At 45.1% G+C, this 16,008-nt stretch overlaps 1 protein-coding gene across 1 annotated transcript; it reads left to right on the top strand.

Annotated features, from left to right (window-relative positions):
- Window positions 1–1,853: 1,853 nt before the first annotated feature.
- Window positions 1,854–14,749, top strand: SIX4 (SIX homeobox 4). Its single transcript, XM_038544872.1, has 3 exons — window positions 1,854–2,799; window positions 5,526–6,214; window positions 10,351–14,749. The coding sequence occupies exons 1-3, from the start codon at window positions 1,925–1,927 to the stop codon at window positions 11,142–11,144; spliced, it is 2,358 nt and encodes a 785-aa protein (XP_038400800.1). The 5' UTR covers window positions 1,854–1,924; the 3' UTR covers window positions 11,145–14,749.
- Window positions 14,750–16,008: the final 1,259 nt, after the last annotated feature.

The raw sequence follows: 16,008 nt of genomic DNA, 5'->3' as shown, positions 1-16,008 counted from the left end.
AGTCAAAATTATTCTAAAAAAAAAGTAATTTTTTTAAAACTGAAGGAAGTTATGAATCTCAAATCTTGTCCTAGAGCTGGATATCTAATTGGATATTTCCAATGGGGTGTAAACCTGTGGTCTTTTCTATGACCATGCATTTTATTATATATATTTTAAAGATTGTATTTACTTACTTGAGAGACAGAGAGCATGAGGGGAGGGAGAAGCAGTCTCCCCACTGAGCAGGGAGCCCATGTGGGGCTCCATCTCAGGATCCTGGGATCATGACCTGAGCAGAAGGCAGACACTTAAGTGACTGAGGCCCCCCAGGTGCCCTTTTGACTATGAATTCTAAATCTACCAGAATTTCAGCACTGGCTTCATCAGGGCAGTGCAAAAGCAAGTCTCAAATCAAATGCCATCTTGGTTGACTAGCAATAAAATGAGCCCCTCCACAAGAAAGAAAACCTCACCAAGTTGATCATGACAGCAGGTAACCTAAACAGCTGCTTTATAATATGCTGAAATAGGCAGTTATGGGTTACTGGGAAGCAAAACAATGTAAAGCCACCCTGAAGGATGATGTTAGGATGACGTCATTAAAATGTTGGATTTTGAGAAAGAACACCAGCAGGCGTAACTAACTGACCAACAGAAATCGGAGAGGCGAGATGGGTTCATCTTTTTTTTGAGTTAAGACCTCATGCAAACCATGAAAGAGACGACTGCAAACAGCAGCTGACTCCACCTCCAGGCATTTCACCTCAAACCAGAGGGCAGTCTTCCATCTGTCTATGCTGTTGAAAGGGCTGCTGATCCTGCATTGATCTCCTGGAAGACACCTGCACTTAGAAATGGTGATTCTACCACGAATATCACCTCCAGAAAACTACTCACACACGTACATAAAAACTGTCCATACACAATACTAAAATTTTCATTATGATCTGAAGCTTAGACCTCTACCACCCTGTTCACTGAGGTAAACACACCGATTACAAAGTCTATATGCTTAGTTGCACTGTGTTCAACTTAGCTGTGTTGCCAGACCTCCAGGTGAGTGAAGGTTAACTGCTTTTTGAAGGTTTCTCCTTTCTGCCTTTTCAGCGAGCTATTTATACGTTTAAGATTTTCAAGTATTCCCCACCCCACCCCCCTTTTCCATGTACCATAAATGCTTTCCCCTCGGAACCTTCCCTAGTGACATTCTATTCTGGACCCTTTTGAATTCAAAAATCGTTAACAAAGACACCTTGGAAAGGGAGGCAAGGGGGAATAGGAACATAGAGGAGCTCCTGGACCGGCTTCTTTGAAATTTTGTCGTCTGGATGCTCCACGGTGGTCTCTTTGTTAAGAGAGTTTAGCATCCGGACCTTAAGGCCACACAATTAATATTCCCGCTGGAATCCTAGGGACTCTTCTCTTGAAAGAGGCTGTTGTCCAGTTTTCAGGCCACAGTAGGTAATTTCCCGCCCAGGAGCCTGGCCTAAAAAGAATGTCGGTGTTTCCCTCCAGGTATAGGTGCCTGGGGGTCAGGGGGAGAGGGAAAGGCGAGGGGTGGAGAGGGAGGCGGGTGATCGACAGGGATAGAAACCCTGTCTCCACCTCCCTCTGAATGTGAAATAGCCAATGAGGTGGCGCGGCCGGGCCGGCCCGGCCGCCAGTGCCATATAGTATGCAGCAACCCGAGGAGTCACGTTGGGGGAACGGCAGAAAGCTGCTATCCTTTTACACTACTTTGCTCTAGCGGCTATCTTAATGGTGACTGCGTGGCCGGGGGGAAACCTGATCGGCCAGATCCAGCCGAAACCGGGAGGGAGGGAGTGGGCTTTCCGGAGGGGGGGAGGAGGGAGGGAGACGAAGAAGGAGGAGTAAGAGAGGGGGAAAGAAAGAGGAAAAGAGTGCGAGGGAGTGAGGGAGGGAGGAAAATAAACAACAAAAAATGTCCTCTTCCTCCCCCACCGGGCAGATCGCAAGTGCGGCGGACATCAAGCAGGAGAATGGGATGGAAAGCGCCTCGGAAGGGCAGGAGGCGCCCCAAGAAGTGGCGGGGGGCGCGGCGGCGGGGCTGAGCCCCCCGGCTCCAGCCCCTTTCCCCCTGGAGCCGGGGGACGCCGCGGCCGCCGCCGCCAGGGTGAGCGCGGAGGAAGGGGCAGCGGCGGCGGCGAATCAGGTACAACTCCACTCGGAACTTCTGGGCAGGCACCACCACGCCGCGGCCGCCGCCGCCGCCGCCGCCGCCGCCGCCGCCGCCGCCGCGCAGACCCCGCTGGCCTTCTCGCCCGACCATGTCGCCTGCGTGTGCGAGGCGCTGCAGCAGGGGGGCAACCTGGACCGCCTGGCCCGGTTCCTGTGGTCCCTGCCCCAGAGCGACCTGCTACGTGGCAACGAGAGCCTGCTGAAGGCGCGGGCGCTGGTGGCCTTCCACCAGGGCATCTACCCCGAGCTCTACAGCATCCTCGAGAGCCACAGCTTCGAGTCGGCCAACCACCCGCTGCTGCAGCAGCTCTGGTACAAGGCGCGCTACACCGAGGCCGAGCGAGCCCGCGGCCGGCCCCTGGGCGCCGTGGACAAGTACCGGCTGCGCAGGAAATTCCCCCTGCCCCGCACCATCTGGGACGGCGAGGAGACGGTGTATTGTTTCAAGGAGAAGTCGCGCAACGCGCTCAAGGAGCTCTACAAGCAGAATCGCTACCCTTCGCCCGCCGAGAAGCGGCACCTGGCCAAGATCACCGGCCTCTCCCTCACCCAGGTCAGCAACTGGTTCAAGAACCGCCGGCAGCGCGATCGGAACCCCTCGGAGACCCAGTCCAAAAGGTGAGCGCCAACTTTCCGCCTCCTCCCCCTTCCTCTCCCCCACCCCCTTCCCAGCTTTCTTTTCCTCCCAAGTGCTCGCAAACATGGCGCTTACCTTCCCCACCAGCCCGGTCCGGCTGCCCACCTCTCCCCGCCCCCCACCTCTCGGCGGCCGGGGGATGGGGGGCGGCGGTGGCGAGAGGCGGGGGGAACCTCCCTCTTCACCCTCCCTGCCCCTCCTCCCCCCCAGAAGTTTCTCGTCGCCCGCCCGGGTCTCAGTCCCCGCCCCCACCTCGGCTGGCCACTGCCGCCCGGTTTCCCACCCCCATCCCGCTGGCTTTGAAGTTGCCACCCTCTCCCGGGCTCTGGCGCGGCGCAGGGGCGCGTGCAGGCGCCCGAGAGGCAGCTCGCCTCGCCGCGCCGCGCCAGGCCCCCGGAGGTCGCGGGCGCGGGCCGGGGTCTGCACCTCCCGCGGGTCACAGCGCCGAGCGCGGGCACGCGCTCCCCCGCCTCCCCGCGCCGCACCCCCGCACCCGCACCCGCACCCCCACCCCTGCCTGCGCTGCGGTCGCCGCGGTCGCTCTGGAGGGACGGGAGGGCTGGGGGGGGGCCAGCGGCTCGGAAGGGGGGGCTGGGGACGTCGAGGTTTTATGTGACAGAGTTAATCATTACCCCTGCCCGCCGAGGTTCCCTTCGCGGCCGCGGCAACGTGGGGTGTTGGTGCGGCGGGGCTCTGCCGTGTTTTGAAACCTGATTCTGAACTCCTTCGGATCGGATTTCAGCGCCGCCGGGGCAGTGGGGCTGGAGGGCTTGCTTCCCCAGCCCCCGACCCCTGCCTGGCCCCCCCCGGACCGCGATTGCGGGCGGGGGCGCGATCAGCTCCGCACCCCCTAGAGTGCCCACCCTGGCGGGTTTGAACTTTTGGACTGGCAGAGCTTTGGACCCCAACTGGTGGAAAATACCGGGTTTTCCGCCGCTTTTGTGCGTCCTGTGGAGTCAGACACCTGGAGGGTGTTTTTGTGTATTGTTGAGCGAACTGAGAAGGTCGCCTAAAGAGACGGTGTCTCCAGCCGCGCGGGCATAGGACCGAAAGAACCCAAGGCAACTCGAAGGTTCTGCTCAGGGAAGGAATCTGGGAGCCGGGGAGCCCGCCTGGGCCGAGCGAAGGTGATCGCCCGGCGCATTCCACAAGCCGCCGTGGCCCGCCCTTGCCGCGCCGGCCCCTGCGCCCCTACCGGGGCCCGACGGCTCCGGCGCTCGCCCAGGCCGGGGAGGGAGGCGCTGTGTGTCCGAGCCGGGCCTCGCGGTAACCAAAACAAAACGCGCACTGCGACCTGCGTGCATCCTGCCGCAGACTTGCGGGGAGACCCAGAGGAGGCCCGGTGGGAGCCCCGCGCCGGCCTGCGGCCGCGGACCCAGCCGCCCGGAGCTCCGTCGGAATCCTCGGGGCCAGAGGCAGGGGGTGGGGAGCGGGCGTGGCGCGCAGGCCAGCTGCCCTGCAGCCTCCGCTCCCCGGCTGGGCCGGGCGCGTTCCCCGGCTCCCCAGCCACACTCTCCCGGCTTCGCGTCCCCACCCCACCCCCAACTCTACACCCCCGCCCCCGGCCCAGTTGCCTGGTTTAGGCCCCTCTCCGGATCTACCTCCCACCCGCACCCCCGGTGAGTCACCCTCGCAGACGGCGACGGCGGCTCAGCCTCAGCTCGTAAATCAAAGCGCTTTCTGCGCTCCTGGCCCCGCAGCCCAAAGCCCGAGTAATCCCCTCCCCTCCGCATGAAAGCGAACCGACCGCCGGGCACTGCAAGGGATGTGGATCTTCTACGGGGCCAAGTCGCACCACGCTTCCAAACTGCCGGCTCACTGCCCCTTTCTCCCCCGCCCAGCCTCAGACCAGATGGGAAATCCCACCACTACCCCTCCCCGGATTTGGTCTCCCCCCCCCCACCCCCCTAAGTCGGGGAGCTGAGGAACACAGCCCTGTCTGGAGCAGCAGAAGGACTGAGGCTGCTGGGGAAGGGGTCTGATGGTTACAAGACTGCTGAGTGACCCACACCCTTTCCCTCCCACCTCACCAGGGCACTGGATGGTGTGTGTTAAATAGGCCCCTATGGCTTCTTTTGGATTCAAAGGCGACTGCACATAACAGTTCTTGGGTTGCAAGTGCCTTTCCTACATCAAGGACAGCCACTTTGTTGAATGAGAGAGTTGTCAGTCTGGTGGAGTAGAAGTTTGGGAGCAGGTGAGAAAATGATCTCTTGTTAACTAACTGGCAAACAATACTGAACACTTTGCACCTCCTGCTCCTTCGGCAGTTTCATTTACCTCCAAGATCCCACTAATCTGAATTGGTTTGAGGGGAGGGGAAGGCGTTCCTAAACAGGAAAGACTGGCCACCTCATCTAGTGAGTTTTTTCTGTGGTATAGGTAGCGGCGTATCTAACAGGAACGAGTCACTTCACGGCTATAAAAAAATGTATGTACGATTCTCTATTAGCTGAATTTACATCTTCCTGATCTCTGGACTTTCCCTGAATTTATTACCGGTGAAATGATGGGGATAGGAGAGTTTATCTTCCCACATTCTCTCTGTGGTCAGAATCTGCTGAAAGATCTCATAGCTTAAACAGGACTAAAGACTTCCTGCTCTGCTTTCTTTAAATACTGACTTTACTGGAGTTCTAAACAAATGGCATCATGCAGAATGTCATCCCCTCTGACCTTCCGAATGTCTTGGTTTCCCCCTCTGCAGTGAGTCAGATGGCAATCCCAGCACTGAAGATGAATCCAGCAAGGGCCATGAGGACTTGTCTCCTCATCCACTCTCCGGTTCATCGGATAGTGTCACCAACCTCAGCCTTCCCAGTCACATGGAGCCAGTATACATGCAACAAATTGGAAATGCTAAGATCTCATTAAGCTCTTCTGGAGTTTTGTTGAACGGAAGCTTGGTGCCTGCAAGTACTTCACCTGTCTTTCTTAATGGTAATTCTTTCATTCAGGGACCCAATGGAGTCATCCTTAATGGATTAAATGTGGGAAATACACAGGCAGTGTCATTGAACCCACCAAAAATGGCGTCAAACATTGTGAGCAATGGTATATCCATGAGTGACATACTGGGGTCTACCTCCCAGGATGTGAAGGAATTCAAAGTCCTCCAGAGTTCTTCAGCTAACTCAGCAGCCACCACTTCCTACAGCCCCAGTGCCCCTGTGTCATTCCCAGGGCTGATACCCAGCACTGAGGTAAAAAGAGAAGGCATTCAAACGGTGGCTTCCCAGGATGGAGGCTCTGTGGTGACCTTTACTACACCAGTGCAAATTAACCAGTATGGCATTGTCCAGATTCCCAATTCCGGGACAAACAGCCAGTTCCTTAATGGGAGCATTGGATTCTCTCCACTGCAGCTGCCTTCTGTTTCGGTAGCAGCTTCACAAGGTAAAAGTCTCGTTCGGTACTATAATGCACCAGTGAATGTTTTAGCCAGCTGCTGTAGATGATGCATTTGGTGAGAGCTATAGATTGATGTTACTGTTCAGGTACCTCATTGGCTGCCACAGCTGCAGAATAGCCTTGATTTGTTCCTCCTTCTTCACAACACCCGTGTAACATCCAGCTTGGTTGGTTCCCTGGCATCATGGAGATGGGCTTTTATTTTCTTAATAACTGAATGGAAAAATACAGTTCATGGCAAATCTTGCCAGTTCTACAATTATAGAAATATGATAAGTCAATTGGTGCTTACAGAATAACCCATTGCTTGACATTTTAAGATTAAAAATTAATAATATTGCTAAGAACACAAAATTAGTCCAAGCAATTGGTACAAATACATACACTTTACCTAAGCATTTTCTGTTTGACCAAGAAGTGTTTTAGAAGAGCAAGCTAAAAAGACTGGATCAATTGCGTTTGATTCATGTTCTTACTATAATTAAAGCTAACAGTCCTAAAGGAAAACCAGAGGAATATGTGACTGGATGTCTTTTGCTCTGCAGTATACTCACCCCCCTAATATATGGGTTTATTTAGGAAGGCAACTGTTAGTCTAATTTTATATGTTTGTGGCTTCATTAAGGGCCGTATACTAAAGAAAACGCTGATCTGAAATTTGGGAAGCCTGAGGCTGATATGCCACTTCTTCACTGACTTTAAGCAAGTCATGGCTCTGTGTCATTTTTCTAGATACAGAAACAGGAATGGTTAGAATAGCAGTGGAGGTTGCATAGCCCCTTAAACTTAGGAGTGAGGGGGTGTTAATGCATGCTTGCCTTCCTGTAAGCAAGTCTGAAACTCCAGGTTTCTATGAAACCAAAATAAGTAACTGTTTGCCTTAAAGATCAGCTTCCTGTAAAATGGCCTTATCAAAAAACTATCCATTTATGCATGACTTTTTTTGTTTCCACAACTATGATCTACTTCAGCTTGAGGCATTAATGGAAAAAATGTTGTTGAGTACATTTCATTCCATAAGATCAGTTCCCAGGTAAAGCGTAGTAAAACACAAAACTCCTACAGCATACCATGTTTCTTCATTGTTCGAAGTTATGGAAAGGATTAGGTTGAGTCACTATCCAACATAAGGCAAAAATATAAAAACCACAAGGAAAGTCAAAGCGCTTCATTTTATAATAATTTAATGTGGCTCTAATCCCTTTTCTCTCTTTAGGAAATTTCCAAACAGTAGATAACATTTTAAAGACAACAAATTTGAACAAAAAGCATGGTATGTACATTGGGGGAGAAGAAAAGCTGAAATACTTTTCACATGTAATCTAGAAATACGCTACCATAGAAAATTATTACAAACTAAGAACTAATTTTTAAAGTGGGACATTTAGTATGAATAAGAATAGCATTTTCCGTTAAAACAGCTAAGATCAAATGACAAAGCTGTCAATCCTTACACTGGGTACATTAAAGGTATGACCTGGAAGCAATGTTCCTTTATAGTAATTATGGACTATAGTTCTCAATAAAGCATTTGGGGATCCAGGCTTTGTCAAAAATGAATACTGAGCCTTGCTTTAAAATGTGTAGGCAAGGTAGATTATCTTTCAATGCTTAGGACTTACATGGAAACCCAGAATATCTACATCTTTTTTTAAAGATTTTAAAAATCTTTTTTTTATTATTATTTATTTATTTTTATTCATGAGAGACACAGAGAGAGAGGGGCAGAGACACAGACAGAGGGAGAAGCAGGCTTCCTGCAGGGAGCCCAAAGTGGGACTCGATCCCAGGACCCAGAATCACACCCTGAGCCCGAAGGTAGACACTCAACTGCTGAGCCACCAAGACATCCTTCATTTGGATATTAAAAAAAAAAAAAAAGATTTTATTATTTATTCATGAGAGACACACAGAGAGAGGCAGAGACATAGACAGAGGAAGAAACAGGCTCCTCGCAGGAAGCCTAATGCGGGACCAGATCCCAGGACCCTGGGATCATGACCTGAACCAAAGGCAGACACTTAACCACTGAGCCACCCAGGTGCCCTCATTTGGATTTTTAAACTGATTTTGAAATTGTCCAATTTATAATTCAGGTGCAGTTATATTTGAGTATCAAGTTTTAGACCACATCTGCTTTTCCTCCTTTATGTATAATTTCTACACATTCAAAAATATTATTTTATTTACATTCAATAGCCATTGGGGAAAATGTCCTGTCATATTATTTATGGTTCCTCTCAAAAAAAAAAAAAATAACTAATCATTTTGTTCACATATACACAGGCAAATAGTTTCACAAATACATACACATAATAAATATTTCAGATGATTTTGCTACAGTTTATCAGCCAACAAGAATTCTAAACTATACTTAAGTTGAAATTAAATAAAAGTCTTTTCATCTGTTTGGCCTGGAACAAACATTTATAGTAAGGAAGAGCCCAAACATAACATATAAGTATTGTTAACACCAGTATTTTCATGAAGAAAACTTTTGTACTGGTTAAATTTTCCTGTCAAGCTTAAATACAGTGTTTTTCTTTCTTTCTTTCTTTTTTTCCATTTAAAGACATTCCTTTGCATTTAAGATGCTTAAAAAGTGTTGGGAAGAGGTATAAACAGCCCTGTGACATTTGTTTTTCAGTAGAGGTGGTAATATAATCACAATTATTCTAATTCAGGAGTGTAATATCTTAGGTGAATTACCTTTAATTAATTAAGCTGTTTTCTCAAAATAATAGTTTGCTGAACATCTAATTCAAGATCAGATGAATAATTCTGTCACAAAATTCCCTCAGGACCACCTTTCTTTCAGTGGCAAGATAGTTGCCATCATTTCACTGTGCCTACGTAAAGACTCAAAAAGAAAAGCGTTTTATTTGCTAGTAGGAGTGAGGGGAAGGGTGGAATTCGTCTTCCATTGTCTGAGTTACCTGATTTTGAACATCTTCTCAGCATTCTACTTACATGTCTTTTTCTATTTCTGGTCTCTGCAGACCATTATAGTGAGAGCCTCAAAATACAAACCTTTTGGAGAGAAGCATTAGCTCTAGTTATTTATGTTAATCTGTAATTATAGAAGTACATTTCATTATTATCCCTAATTTTTCCTATCACTGCCAACACCAAAAGCTCAGAACTGGCACAGCAGAAGAAAAAACTATTCAGTGTTTTGTTAACTTGACATTACTTTATGGTTAGTGTAGTGAAAGTCTGAAACTTGTCTGTACAGGCTTATATGGTTAACTTCAAGCCCCAGGGCATCTCATTTTACGGGATTTTCTACATTGCCATTTGTGTCCGATACCAAACTTGTCCCCAGACAAAGGCATTTTATTTTGCATTTGTGTTTTCTAGTTCTAACTGGCAGAGCTAGCTTACGACTATCAACTGATTGAGAGAAATCAAATTGATAATAATGAACCAGAAATTTGACTGAAATTAGACCCTGGGGGAAAAAATGTTTTTTTCACACTTGGTTTCTAAACCAGCAGTTTAGAAGTTCTCACTTCCACTGTGTCATCAGACTTAGAAGTTTAAAATACACCTGTTCTAAGACTTACTGAGATTCTCAGGAGTAGAGCCTGGCAATCTGTAGTTTGTTTTTTCTTTTTTAAAGATTTTATTTATTTATTCATGAGAGACACAGAGACCTAGGCAGAGGGAGAAGCAGGCTCCCCACCCCAAACCCCAGGATCAAGACCTGAGCCAAAGGCAGACCTGAGCCAAAGGCAGACCTGAACCAAAGGCAGACATTCAAACACTAAACCATCCAGGCGGGATCCCTGGGTGGCGCAGCGGTTTGGCGCCTGTCTTTGGCCCAGGGCGCGATCCTGGAGACCCGGGATTGAATCCCACGTCGGGCTCCCGGTGCATGGAGCCTGCTTCTCCCTCTGCCTGTGTCTCTGCCTCTCTCTCTGTGTGACTATCATAAATAAATAAATAAAATAAAATAAATAAAATAAAATAAACCATCCAGGCACCCCAGAATCTGTAGTTCTTAAGTGCACCAGGTGATTCTACTGAACCTGAGAAAAATCATGCATGTAAAAAAATATATATATCTTTTTTTTCCCTTTCAATTCCATCAATGATAATCTCTACTTTATCTTTTTTAGGTAATCTTTCAGTAAACGCAAGCACTTCAGATGGGAGCACATTTACAAGTGAGTCCACCACAGTCCAGCAAGGAAAGGTTTTCTTGAGTTCTCTTGCTCCCAGTGCTGTGGTATACACTGTTCCAAATTCAGGCCAGACTATGGGATCTGTTAAACAGGAGGGCTTGGAGAGGAGCCTGGTATTTTCTCAGTTGATGCCTGTCAATCAGAATGCACAAATAAATGCAAACCTGTCTTCTGAAAATATCTCGGGGAGCGGCCTCCATCCACTGGCCTCATTAGTTAACGTATCCCCAACTCACAATTTTCCCCTGACTCCCCCCACCTTATTAAATCCCACCGAGCTAAATCCTGACCTTGCTGATAGCCAGCCAATGTCTGCACCTGTGGCAAGCAAATCTACTGTGACATCTGTCAGCAGCACTAACTATGCAACTCTTCAGAACTGTTCCCTTATTACCGGTCAAGATCTCTTGTCCGTCCCCATGACCCAAACCTCCCTTGGGGAAATTGTTCCTACGGCCGAAGACCAGGTGGGTCACCCTTCCCCGGCAGTGCACCAGGATTTTGTCAGAGAACATCGTTTGGTTCTGCAATCAGTAGCTAATATAAAAGAGAATTTCTTAACAAATTCTGAGGGCAAAACCACGAGCAACTTAATGATGCTGGACTCAAAATCCAAGTACGTCCTAGAGGGCATGGTCGAGACTGTCTGTGAAGACCTGGAAACAGACAAAAAAGACCTTGCCAAGCTCCAGACTGTCCAACTGGATGAAGATATGCAAGACTTATAAACTTTATTTCCCTCTCTCTCTCACTCTCTCTCTCTTCCTCCTTCCCTCTCTCTCTTTTTCCTGGCATCAGCAGGCAGATCTTTTCACGAAGCCCTGAGGACATAAAGCATTTTCCCATTTACAGGGAAACACTAGTTTTGTGAGTAAATGCATTCAAGAGACTGGATTGATCTGCATGAAGATCACAGTTAAATATACAAGAGTAGAACTGCATTGCTGCAGCCTTTTGGTTCACATATGTTCTCTTTTAAATAGATGGAGACAAAGGAACAAGATGAAATCTATCAAGACAAAGTGTATCATTTGGTTGACTTAATATAATTCTAAGGTCAAATGGAACTCTAGAGTTCTTTAAATTAAAACTGTATACACCTGGCATCGGCATTAGAAACAATATGGTTATTTTTGTTTACTCTTACTCCATGGGCATTGATGAGGTTAAGAAGCATAAATGGTACTCCGCACTACTATAAGGGTTTATTTTTGAATAGATGCATTTCTTTTTTTCGGCATTTTTGTGAAAGTCTTGGTTTGTCTCTACACATTTCCAAATGTGCTTGCTAATAGTCCAGTGGGGCTGAGAAAGTTTGCAACTCCACTAAAAACTCTGAAACAAACTTCAGTATGAGTGTAAATATATTAGTCCTATAAGCAAGGATTTGAGGAATTACAGTGAATTTTATTTATGCTGTATATGTTTCTCTTACACTTCAGACACTATGAACTGAAAAGAAAAATGTTTTCTTACTGTTTAATTTATTTTTATTGTTTGAACAGGAAGTGAACATAGTTATTTCCAACGAAGTTTTACTTTTTGTAGGATTTTAAAAGTAATGATTTTTATCAGGAGTCTATTATGGTCAATATTAATAACACTGAAACAGGCAATCTAACTCCCAATATTGGAATTTTGGTACTTTTTTTCACATCCTTGTTCTTTATTTAGCAACTCTCTGATTCATTTAAATATGTTTTCTATAGAATTCTATGTGCCTTCTTACCTTGTGGCCTTTTTATTATTCTTACTAAGGTACAAACATGTCAACAGAAGCACTGATGGCTCTTTTCTATCTAACAGGGTTATTTTCACCACAAAATTGCTTTAAATCTGAAGAACTTAAGTTTCACTTATATCATTATGTATGTTTATGATGTAAATGGATGAACAATTAATTATCGTTGATGCTTTTCATTACAATGAAAATAACAATCATAGATTACCATGTAAAATGAATTCTGTAGATGATGAAAACAACCATTTTAAACTAAAGAAAGAATATGTAAATTCTCTTGAGCAAAACTGTCCTGATGAAACTCAGTTCTAAATGTTTTGAATCAGTTGTTACATTATGACATACAACTGTTATTTGCACTATATTATCATGTCTGGTTTAAAAGTAACTTTTGGGGTTTCTTTAAGAAGAAATAATGCTTTGATAATGTTGTGAGCTGTGGTCATAGTTTTTATCAGGACTGAACACAAAATGGAATAATGCAAATACATTTATGTAGTGAGAAAGTCTCTGGTGTCTGCAAAGCAAGAAATGTGAGAAAATGATCTCTTCAGAGATGACTTAAAGTCGTCCAACATAAAGATGTTACCAATCTTGCTCTCCTGAAGATCAGAAGAAAGAGTGCACTCTTGTACTCTTGATCCCAACATGCCCATCAGCTGAGCATGTTGACTAAGGTCCATAGAGGACTTAACCTTTTCTTGTTACTGCAAATGGAACTCGCAGACATAGATGAAGAGCCCTATCAAGACTTCTTCCCGTCATTTCATTAAAGAACTTAGATGCCTTCTTTTTTATGGAATTAGTAAATGTTCTCAAACTGCTGAAACTATAGTTTTTCACCTTTTTTTTTTTTTTTTTTTTTTACAGTCAGGTGTTTTAGAGTTCTCTTCCACTCCATCACTGCTTACACAGATTGTTTTTTTTCTTTAGGTGTGTGCTGATCATGTTACTGAGATTAATTATATGGTTCTGTAGTGTAGTTTACATGAAAATGATGTTTCTTCACTTGATGGCTGCAGATACCAAGAGTTAGTTCATTATTTTAAAATACCAATCTAATAAGGGAGATGGGAAGGTTTAAAAAGTTATATATATGATATATATAACTGGATAAGTTTCATATGTCTTCCAAAAATATAATCAGCCTCTCTTTTACTCATAGTCCTTCCTCTTTTTTTTCCCTTAACAAAAAAGATAGCACAAAACTTCAAGACTTCCCTAGGAAACCTATTCATACTCCCAACATGATGTAATTATACCCCTACAATTATTCCAGGTAGCTACACAATATACCAGGTAAGAATCAATGCACATTATAAAGAACTTATTGTTCTTTTCTTTCAGTAAAATAAGGGCCAGTTGGTGTATAGCCCATACATATGTGAATGACATAAAATAAACCCCATGATCTCCTTGCACAGAATTGCAAATGTTTTTTGCAATACCAAGGGCCAGACCCAGAACCCTTGGAGCTCATGTGGCAGAGTTTCTCTTACATAAACCAATGCTTGAAGATGCTGCAAATGACCCTCAAATGATCCCCAAAGAGGAATCAGAATAGGGGCAAAAACTCTTCCTGCAAACCCCAACCCCTGCTGCTGGCTGTGGGATTTTTGATGTGAGGCTATCTATGCACCCTATGCCAGCATTTGGCATCTAGCTCTTAGTTACATGTAGTAAAGAACAGTTTTATGATTTAAAGAGAAGGTGCATTTGTTCCTCAATCAAGCAAGAACATCTGTGTCGTAGTGTTTTATAGCTCATGTATATTTATAGTAATGAAAAGACTGAATCGTACACGTGTTTCAGTGCCTTTCTCATGTTATGAAAGGCAGGTAGACATTATAGCCATAGGTAAAAATTTGTAGTTAAATTGCACACTGACCTTAAATCTCCCTGTATATGCCCTTGCATTTTGCATGTCAAAAGTTGGATTATTGGGCATGTGTTGCAGCCTGCCCTGCTACATGTTAGGCAAGTGTGCATTAGTACATAGCCAGTTCTTCATTCTTTTACAATGTTTTTGACAGGTCATCTCATCATAAAAATATAAATAATTCAGGAAATTTGTGGGAAAAAGAATTACGTTTTACAAAAGATGTTTCAAAGTCTTCCTAGAACTTAGATGATAGAGCCTAACAGTTATTTTGTATCTAGTTGATACATTTCATGTTAATTTAATATTACCACCGTACATTTTATTAATCAGAATTATGTAGCATGTGACTCTTTTGGCTTTCAGGGTTCTCAATTTGTGTTCTTTTGTTGCATGTACTGTATGTTTAGAGGAGACCGGTTATATACTCAATATGGTTTTACTGTGCCTTACACAAAGAGAAAAATCTATACAGAATGTATATCATGGGGTGGGGTAACAGAGTCTCTACTGCACTGTTAGGTGATGGCACACAGAGCATGTCCCAGAACATTTCTGTGCTTAATTACCCAACCAAAGAGATCTAAAGTATGTATGTTGTACTGTAATAGGGGTTTATGCCTGGACAATTAAGTGTTTTATTTGTTTTCTGAAATGATGTGAACTTATTTTTCTAAACACTATGCTAAATAAACTTTATATTTATACATACATACATTGTGTTTAAAAAGTTATTTATCCCGGGGGGGGGGGGGGGAAGAAGCGTAGGGAAAAAAGAAAAAACCCACACAAACAGGACAATAGGAGTCATTTTACAATAATCTCTGTTTTGGTCTTTGTACAAAATTATGCAATTCACTTAATTGTACTGCATATTCAGAGCTAAATGATTAGAATTCATCCTCCTTAAAGGAAAGAAATGTGTCCTATTCATCTGGGTGTTCCAAAATCTGACTCTCCTACTCTATAAGATTTACTGGAATTAAATTCAATGATCCAAAGGCCTTTCCATTCACAGCCTTCCCGTATGAGCTCGATATAATCCATGTTAAAGCATTCCCATTAACCAAAGTCTAGTTACACCATAGTTGGGTCTACCAGTGATTTGACTTAAAGTTACGGACACAACTCTACCACTGAAGACTCAGCCCTGCTACAGTTTTATCCTACCTTTAAAATTAAATGAGCTCTGGGGCACCTGGGTGGTTCGGTTGGTTAAGCATCCGCCTTCAGCTCAGGTCATGATCTAAGAGCTCTGGGATTGAGCCCCCATCAAGCCCTGCATCAGGCTCCCAGCTCGGCAGGGAGTCTGCTGCTCCATCTCCCTCTGCCCCTGTTCCCGCTATCTCTTTCACTCACTTTTTCTCTAATAAGTAAATCCTTAAAAATAAAAATAAAAAATAAATAAGATTACATGACCTCTGATTAGGTATACCTCCCACGCTAAAATGAAGAGGGGTTGGATAAGGGAGATTGGTACCAACTGTACAATTGTATTATTAAGCCTATTAAAAGTATCAAATTGGGATCCCTGGGTGGCGCAGCGGTTTGGCGCCTGCCTTTGGCCCAGGGCGCGATCCTGGAGACCCGGGATCGAATCCCACGTCGGGCTCCCGGTGCATGGAGCCTGCTTCTCCCTCTGCCTGTGTCTCTGCCTCTCTCTCTCTCTCTGTGACTATCATAAATAAATAAAAATTAAAAAAAAATAAAATAAAATAAAAGTATCAAATTGGTTTCAGGGATGTCTCAACTTTTTTATATTCTTGTCATTCACTCCATTTGTTCAGCAGTGTTCTACGTAGCTAAACCAGTTAAAGTGGATAGTGTCTCAGTGAGCCTAGGGTCAGAGTATTGTGGAGTGATTACATTTTATAACATCTTAACCCAATAAATATTTTAAAATATTTGACAGGTCACTGACCTACTTCAAACATTTGTGGCTCTGAAGAATCTAGCAAACTAAATAAAAACA

The sequence above is a fragment of the Canis lupus genome, chromosome 8 (genome assembly GCF_011100685.1).
Source record: "Canis lupus familiaris isolate Mischka breed German Shepherd chromosome 8, alternate assembly UU_Cfam_GSD_1.0, whole genome shotgun sequence".
Classification (NCBI taxonomy): domain Eukaryota; kingdom Metazoa; phylum Chordata; class Mammalia; order Carnivora; family Canidae; genus Canis; species Canis lupus.
Note: the sequence above shows the minus strand (reverse complement) of the source record. Positions and strands in the feature narration are given on the sequence as shown.